Below are 9,301 nucleotides of genomic sequence, written 5' to 3'. Positions count from 1 at the left end.
TGAGACAAAGTATATATGAACTGCTGTATGAAAAGTGAATTTACTCTGTAAATCTTCACCCAAATCAAAATAAAATTTAAAAAAATAAAAAAATAAACTCCTGTTTGTTAAGGCCATCCCATTTGTGGTATATTCTTAACAGAGTGGCACTAGGTAACCAGAACACTCACCTACCACTGGAAGACATGAGTTTGATTCCCAGGCAATGGACTTCACAAGGAGCTACCACCTGTCCATCAGCGGAGGCTTGCATGTTACTATGATTGAACAGGTTTTAGTGGAGCTTCCAGAATAAGATGGACTAGGAAGAAAGGCCTGGTGATCTATTTGTGAAAATCAGCCAGTGGAAACCCTACAGATCACAATGGCCCAATTCCATTGTGCATGGGATTGCCATGAGTCAGGGACAGGTAATGACAATTTTGGTTATACTTGCATATGTTCTCTAGAAACCTAGAATTATACTGCATCAACATGAGAGCAAATTCAAGAGGAAGAGCCTACAAAGGAGAATAAAATCTAAAGAGAACAAGGAGTAGGAAAGATGCTTCTCAGAGGTTCTCTAGAGGAATGGGCCCCTTCTTCAGGGACTGGCCACTGGATGGATCCACTGGGTGGCAAATGGTGTATATCCCAGAGTACTCATCTCCTTGATGTTCCATGACGCAAAAAGAGAAGGAAACCCTATTACTAGGACAAAAACAGAAACACATTTTCTACATTACCCACTTTGGAAGCTGTTCCTTAATGCTGGACTACTCAGAGGGAAACATTTTCCAGGGTTTTAAGCCAACATTTCATTTCCTGCTCAAAGTGCAAACAATGTCTGTTCACTCGTCAGTCCCCAGGCAGATGATGGGATACCCAGTGGGTTAGTGACATTCTAGAAATTAAAAGCACTGAGGCAGGGCATATTCTAATTTTAGGGATGAAATAAGGACACTTTTCACATCCCTGATCCAAATGTTTAAAGATACATTTCACTCCTTTATGGAGACATGCTGAGCAAGTTGATTCTCAGGATGTTTAGTAATAATAATCATTAGCCTTTCATGGGGTATGGTAATACTCTAGTTCCTTGTTATTTTCTAGAACAGTGGTCAAGAAACTATGCTTATTTTGGTAAAAAAAAAAAAAAAAAAGTTGGAACACAGCCATCCCCCTTTGTTTATGTATTCTCAAGTCAGAGTTGAGTAGCTTCAGTGGAGAATGTAAAACTCACAAGGTCTAAAATATTTTCTGTCTGGCTCTCTAGGGGAAAAACATATATATATATATATATATATATATATATATATATATATATATATATATATATATATATTGGTCACCTTTCCTCTAGATGGTCAATGTAAGTTTGAGAAATCCTATGGCATGTGTCTAAGCCTATTCAATAATACCAGTATCAATGATGATGATGATGATGATAAAAACAAAGAATAGCTATTCTTTCTTGAGTATTTACTATGTCCCAGGCAGCTACTAAGAACTTTGCATGTATATGTAATTTAATCACCAACATTCTAAGAAGGAAGTGTTATCATTCTTATTATACAGATAAGAAAACCTAGACTCAAAAAGGTTAATCACTTGCACAAGGGCAATAGGTAATAAACAGTGGAGCTGGGATTCACACCCAGGTTCTCTGAGTCCCACATTTACCCCTATAACCCAGTACTCCACTGCCTGCATCTGTGGATGTCTATGCCCTCTAGGGACAGAGAAGTTCTGCAGACACACAGACTGTGAGTACAGACAACCAAATATCACAAACATGAAATGGCCCTAGTGACAAAGGATGGTTCAGACTCATCAGTGCTATGGTTGGGTACTTTTGAGGTCCAAGTAAGAGTCCCTATGGGGACAACATCTCCCACTCCTGGGCCTATGGTTGGCCCACAGCCCAGAACAACATGCTCCTGTCATATTGGCCTCAAGGCCAGCAGGTTGTATGCAGTCAAGGAGGGCGTGTATGCCTCAGGAGGGCTATCTGATTCTTGTTTGTGTCAATCATGTCCAAAGAATCCTTTAACATAGCTTTACATGAGAACCCAATCATTGCTGGAGGAGGACAACTGGTAGTAGTAAAGCGCTTTCTCTTCTGTCCCATGTCAATCTGCATGTTCCACACAGCAACACAGAACTGCAGGTCAGGGACCTATCCAAAGTCTGTCCCTGGATCCCATGTGAGGTATCTGAGAATTTCTTCTAAATTCACTCACCATTCCATCATTCTCCCTATGTTATATATTACTCCTTTTATACAATATCCTTCTGTAATTATTGATATCTGTTGCTCCCACATAGTGGCTCCTGGGCCTCCTTGAGTAGCCCACTCCTCAGCTGGCTTTATTCCTAAGATGGTCAATGATTTTTGCTCACAGAAGACACAGTATGAAGAGCCCAAGTAGGATGGAGAGCAGCCTTGAGACAGAGTGAGCCCAGGACCTCCAGAAAATCACCAGTGTCTTCCACACACAGCACCTGTTTTCTCTAGCTGCACCCCAGAACCCCCTTAAATTCTACAGCTCTTGACCTCCAAAGCCAAAGGAGGTTATTTTTTTATTTGGAGGAAAATTCAATGACCTTCAGGCAAGGTCCCTTGATTGCATCTGACAGTGATACCAGATTAGCACCATCTTCTAGAATGGAGTGAGCCTTTTCCCTTCCTATTATTGCTCTCAGCTAGCCCTTTCCCTGTTGAGCACATGCCTCAGAGTTTTACCTTCACTGCCACAAGCATCTTGTCCTTGGTGGGGCTGAGGTTGTAGCATTCGGCCAGGAAGACCTTCCCAAAGGCTCCCTCACCCAGTTCTCGCTTCAGTACGATGTCCCTCCTCTTAATGTGCTGCACATCTGTGGGAGGGAACAGAGGGGAGAGCAACACAGTCAGTCTCAGGTGCTTATCCTCACTTGGAGGCAGAGGGAGTGCAGGCATCTAGGCAGCCCTGGTTCCCAGTCCCCACACAGCAGAGAACTTGACCATAAAAACTGGCAGTGGACTGTGGTTGGAAAGTCTCACCTTGAATCAAATCTCAGCTCTGGCCCTGACTAACCCTTAACTTCTTTAAACCACAGTTTCCTCAGCTAGAAAATAGAACTGATGCTAGATAACACAAAGATACTCGTATTCAATTGCTATAATTCCTGGAGACAGTATAGGCGAGTCTCAACACATAATGTGCATAGGAGTCCCCAAGGGAATCTTCTTAAAATGCAGTTTCTAAGTCAGTGGATCTGGGGGTAGGGCCTAAGCATCCCTATTTCTATTAAACTCCTAGGTGATGCTGATGCTGTGGGTCTATGCACTGCACTTGGAACAGAAAGGTCTCTAGGGTATGGTCAGGAATCAGGTTTGAATCCTGGCTCCCACAACGCTTTTTATATTTTGAAGCTTGGGAAAGTTATTTAACTTCAGACCCTCTACTTCCTCATCTGTAAAATGGGATTAACCTCAATACTTTTCTCACTGAATCTTTTGAAGATTAAATGAGATAATCCATTTCAATAGCTTGGCCAATGTTCTTGGCAAAAAGTAAATACATGCATATACACTAGCTCTTACTATTACACAATGGATGTAGCACACCTAACGCAGTGCCTGGTCCATGACAGGGACCACCAAGTGGTGGCTGAAACTATTTGGAGGAAGCTTCTGTTTGAAAAACCTCTTCCCTCTGAGACAAAGAGAAGAGAAAAAAAAGACCAATGAGATCATGGCAAGGAAGGTTCAGAGACCACCCCAGAGCAAGGCCTATGCAAAGAAAAGACTGTCCTTGACTCTGCTATTTTAGCAAACTAATTAAAGTCTGTCTGCCAGAAGCAAGCAGAGATGTGACCTCAGCCCTCCCATTTATTTGGAAAGAATGTTTCGAAGGAATCATACAAGCAGGGAGCTGGTGATGAAAGGTGCATGCCTAGGGATTACTCACTGACCTTTACGTTAATTGTACAATAGGCCGAAGCCCATTAAATACCTGTATGGACATTATGCCGGTGGTTCAAACCCACCAGCCACTTCTCGGAAGGAAGGTTGGGCAATCCTACTTCCGTAGTGATACTGCCTCGGAAACCCAAGGAGGGGTCGCTATGAGTCGGGGCCGACTCGATGGCACATAACAACAACAACAACAATGGACATTATGAAGAGTGTTGCATACCCAAGGAAAAGGATTGTCTCAAAAGACTTTATCAAAAACGAAAGCTAAAGGCTGAGGGCCATGAGGGAGACATGTGATCATGTCATGGGAACAGATGAGTGTGGCTGGAAGGTTGTGTTAGGGAGATGGTGGATTTAAGGATTCCTTTCATAAGTTTGTGTGCCATCTAGTTAATTCCAACTCTGTGACAATATACAACAGAGTAGAACTGCCCCATAGGGTTTCCTAGGCTATAATCTTTATGGGAGCAGATCGGCAGATCTATTCTCCCATCAAGCCTCTGGTAAGTTTGCAATACCCACCTTTTGGTTAGCAGCCGAGTACTTAACCATTGTGCCACCAGGGCTCCTTCCTTCACAATAGACCACATAAATCTTTTTTTCTTTTTCTTTTTCCTATCAGAGTTCTTGGTGTTCCCACAGTTTCCCAGATGACCTACCCAGCAAGAATCCGAAGGAGGAAGCATTTACAGGCCATTATTTAGCCTCTCCTTCTCAGCAAGACAGACCCTCAGGCTCACAGCTGCTGGCAGCCGGTCCTCACAAGGCACAGGGCCATGTCCCAGTCTTTACAAGAGGGTGATTAAAAATCAGTTTCCTTCTTTGCATCCTCTGTTTCCATTTCCCAGCCTGAGGAGTGGAATTTATTTGCCTTGAAGGAGAAGGCTAAGGTGTCTCCCACTGATAGAAAATGGGAGATCAGGACCTCTCATGGGAGGCCATCTGCTCACTGCTGCATAATCATTCCCAGGTGACTGTTCATGATGCACAGGTTCTGTGAGGTAAGCATCCTGGCAAGGCCTGGGGGTGGAGATGGTGCTGGAGATGGCTGCCTTATAGCTGCCAAGCCCAGGCATCTGAGCAAGCAAATACTGGTAAAGGCCAGAAAGTCAGGAGCGCTTGGTCAATACCTGGATCCCCCAAGCACTATAGCCTTGTGCACCTCATCTGTAAAACAGAAGTTGGAGCATAACACAAGCTTTACTTACCTATTACCTGAGACATTGTATGTGAAGTCTGTAAACAGGTAATTCCTCTGAAATGTCAATCATATTTGGTGTTTTCATCATTGTTGATATTATTGTATAAGAACAGGAATCAATGGCCAAGTTGGGAGTCCCAGACTGGTAGTTGTGATAGGAATGGAACCCACAGCTTAAGCACGTGCCAGAGTAGCCAAGGAGGGCAGGCAAAGAACCACTTTAGGAAGAGTCCCCTTCAACCAAAGCCCCTGCCTCAACCCCACCCTTACTCTTCATTGGAATAGAACAGTGGTTCTTACACTTGAGTGTGCATCAGAATTAGCTGGAGGGTTTTTTATAGCAAGCTTCCCCACCCCACCCCCTGAGATTCTGATTCAGTAGGTCCAAGTTGGAGCCTGGGAAGGTACATTTCTAACAAGTTCCCAGGTGATGCTGATGTTGCTGGTCCAGGATTACACTTTGAGAACCATCAGAATAGGACTACAGTTGTGGGCAAGGAATCAGGCAGCTGAAGATAGATGTTTACCTTTACAGTTTGGTCTCAACAAGTAACAGTGCCCACAAATATTTTAGTCATGTCACATCTCTAGAAAACCAGGAGGAGATTAGGAGTCCTGGACATAGCTCCAAGTAGCTCCCCTCCCAGCTGTGTGACCTAGGTTGGGTTAAGTCCCCTTTTAGAACCTCAATTACCGATATAAACCAATTCAAACCAGTTCTGTTGAGTTGATTCTGACTCCTGGTGACTCCATGTGTATCAGAGTAGAACTATGCTCCATAAGGTTTTCGAGGGCTCATTTTTTGGAAGTAGATCTCCAGGCCTTTCTTCTGACGTGCCTCTGGGTAGATGTAAACCCCAAACCTTTTAGATAGCAGCCAAGCATGCTAACCATTTGTGCCACTTAGGGGGCTCCTGATAAACATCATACTCTTTTGAATTCTTATGTAGAAATGCACTGAATACATCTATACAAAGACAAAGCAATATTAGATATCCTCCTGGGTCCTTAAGTCCAACTCTAGGCTGGGTGACTTCACCAGTTCCCTTCAGAACTTCACTCTCTCAGCTTCACTAAGTGCAAAATGAGACTAGATGTGCTTCACAAGAGCTGGGCTCTGTTTTTCAGCTGTTGGGCCTGGGTCACATCTTGAAACCCTCCCTTCCCCTCTCCTCCCTCAGCAGCAAGGATGATAGGCCCTGATGGGAACAACCTGGGGAACAAGTGGGAGCAACAATGGGGAGACCTTTCCCAACCCTCTGTCAACATCATGAGAGCTAGGAGCCTAGCAGCAGCTGCAGAGCCCAAGTTTCAGAGGGAAGCTTTGGCAGCTGTGGGCCTTGAACTTGGTGGGGGGAAAATGACCACAGTACTGAGAGTTTGTCTGCTCCTTGCAAGCACATGAAAAGGGCCTTGCAGAAGTTTCCCATCAGCCATAGTGTTTTCCCAAAAACCTACAAACAATTTTTTTTTTTCCCCAGAGATGTGGAAATACCCAGGGACTCAAAATAAAACATTCCTGGCTCATTCTAGTTGCCTTCAGGATGAAGGTACTTGGAGACCAATACCAGTTCATGATTCTAACTCATGGTGACTTCATGTGTATCTGAGTAGAACTCTACTTCATAGGGTTTTCAATGGATGACTTTTCATGAGTAGATTACCAAGCCTTCTACCAAGGCACCTCTGGGTGGACTCAAACTTCCAACCTTTTGGTTACCAGCTGAGCACATTAATCATTTGCACCACCCAGAGACTAGAGACCAATATCTATGCTTAATCTATTGAAGTGTTGGTGAAAGCTGGAAGAGGCAGATGAGGAATGCAAAATAAAAATAAGCTCCAGACCACCATAAACTCTCTTGTAGGACAGAGCTTCTTCCAAGGCATGGGAATAAGAAGGAGCCCCACAAGTTCCCAGGGATGTTTGGTAAGGAATGGCTGTTTTGGGGCCAAATGCATATAGCAAATCACTTCAATGTGGATGACTTCCATGTACCAACAAGTCTAGACTCCAAAACACCACTTAAGCAGCTTCTTTTCCTGAACCCACATAGGAAGAACAAAAGTAATTAATTTGTGCCCCAAACCAACCATTTGCTCAATATTTGATTCTCATAATAACCTTGGGAGATAAGTGTTATTGTGCCCTATTCACAGATGAGAAAACTGAGGCATAGGTAGCTCTCACAAATTTACACAGCTAAGAAGTGGCCAAGGAAGAACTCTCTCTGCTTTTCATGGTTCCCAAACTGTGTTCTTTCCATTACACTAGGCTGCCTTTAATCTGTCCTCCCCTACTTTATTACCACCAAGATGATCTGGTCCACACAGATGCCTCCCTCCATCCTCCCCATTCTCCTAACCCTGCCTGACTATCTCTTATCCTGTTCATTACTCTACCAGAGCATCTCCCCAAGGGAAAGGAGTTTCCTACTGGAGACCATCAGAGCAGAGAAAACCCTGGGGAAGACTCTGGGAGGATCAGGTCCTACTCAGGGCCTAGGGAATGAATGGAGTGAGATGGTTCCATTTCTGACATCCATTTGCCTATTTGGATCCCTATTTGTGCTTATTTTTAGCTCACATAGTGCTGTTCAGGGCTGCCTCTGGTGAAGCCATCTGACCAACAAGCTAAAGAATGATGGATTTTCCTAGGAGGAGAGGGCATCAATCTCCTTTTACTGCCTGGCTGGCTGGCCCAGCAGAGTCTGGGTCACAAGGCTCAGATGTTGGAACTTTAGAAGGGGAGGAGGAAAGAGAGGGGATGTACAGCCAGGCTGTAGAAAGACCTCCTAATCCCCAGCTATGAGGGGGCTGCTGGAGAGTGCAGGAACTAGTACACAATTGGGAAAGTTCTCTGGGAAATGAGAAAGGTTTCTAGACTCTTCTGGTCTGCCTTTTCCCTAACTCTTTTTTGTGAGACAGCCATTAGCGGGGTCCATCAGAGAAAACTACCTGTAGATCTTTTCATTCCCACAGGTCAGCTGGTTTATCAGACACAAATATAGAGTAAGGACTTCTGTGTTTCAGTTACTACTCTAAGAATTCTCTCTCTGTGCTGGGGACCAAGATAGTTATTCCATATGTCTGGGATTCACTTCTGGGAGGTCTTCCAGGCCTGGAGCAAGCTTGACATAGAGCAGAATTATTAATCCTATGAGGTGTGCAGCCACCTAAACACCTAAGAAGCCTTTGGAGCCCCAAGAGATCAGTGAGCTGATTGTGGTTACCCACATCCCTGCCTCTGTTTACCTGGGATGTCTGGTGCTTGGGAGGAAAAAAGATTCTTACAGCATTTTCTGTGCTGGCATAGGTCCACTGGACAGACAGATCTGGCTGGAGACAGAGGTGACCTCTGTTAGGTTCACCTCTTTGTTTAAGAAAACTGGGGTGTGGCAGGCATCACTACTCAGCCCTGCTGAACAGTTAAAGAGGGAGCCCCAAACCCACTAAACATTATCGTTGAAAGATGAGGACTTGGGGAAAAACAAACAAACAAAAGCTCTGTATTTGAATCCTGAATCATTCACTAAATAATTGTGTCTTATCCTCACCAAGCCTTATCTATACAATGGGAACATGGACACCTACTTAGCAGCATTGTTAAGAGAGCTGATTTTCAATGTTTAAATAACAAAGATAATAGAAAATATCTGCAGCATAATAGACATTCAACAAAAGATTGTTCCCTTCCATTCTGTAAGATTTTCATTTTAACTCAAAGCTTAACCTACTTGGAGGTTCTGGCAAGATGGCGGACTAGGCAGAAAGACTGCACGGACTCTCTTCAACAAAGAAAAAGGGAAACCAAATAACACAGACACAGAAGATAATCCTGGACCCCTCAGCCTTAAAGGGAAGGATATAGAAGTGGAATAAACCCCAACTAGCAGAAGAATTTGCATGAAAATACCAAAAAAGGAGACATACAGAGCTGCGGTCTGGCAGTGTTCGTGAGCAATCCTGATGGCACAGACAGCTTGGACATTCCCGAGTGGTGGTAGGACTTTAAGAATTAACCTGAGAGGCAGGGCAAGATGGCGGACTAGGCACAAGGATTGCACAGACCCTCTTCAACAAAGAAAAGGGAAACCAATTAACACGGACACAGAAGATAATCTTGGACACCTGAGCCTTGAAGGAAAGGATGCAGAATT

General features: G+C 44.0%; 1 protein-coding gene across 1 annotated transcript in view; it reads right to left on the bottom strand.

The window, feature by feature from the left end:
- NTRK3 (neurotrophic receptor tyrosine kinase 3) overlaps nt 1-9,301 on the bottom strand; it is a 587,560-nt gene that overhangs the window by 82,522 nt on the left and 495,737 nt on the right. The window contains exon 15 of the mRNA XM_042781682.1: nt 2,726-2,856. Within this exon, the coding sequence (XP_042637616.1) occupies nt 2,726-2,856 (131 nt within the window). The remainder of the gene's footprint in view (nt 1-2,725; nt 2,857-9,301) is intronic.

Source organism: Orycteropus afer, unplaced genomic scaffold, assembly GCF_000298275.1.
Source record: "Orycteropus afer afer isolate SDZICR_OR568_19922 unplaced genomic scaffold, OryAfe1.0 scaffold00150, whole genome shotgun sequence".
NCBI lineage: Eukaryota > Metazoa > Chordata > Mammalia > Tubulidentata > Orycteropodidae > Orycteropus > Orycteropus afer.
Note: the sequence above shows the minus strand (reverse complement) of the source record. Positions and strands in the feature narration are given on the sequence as shown.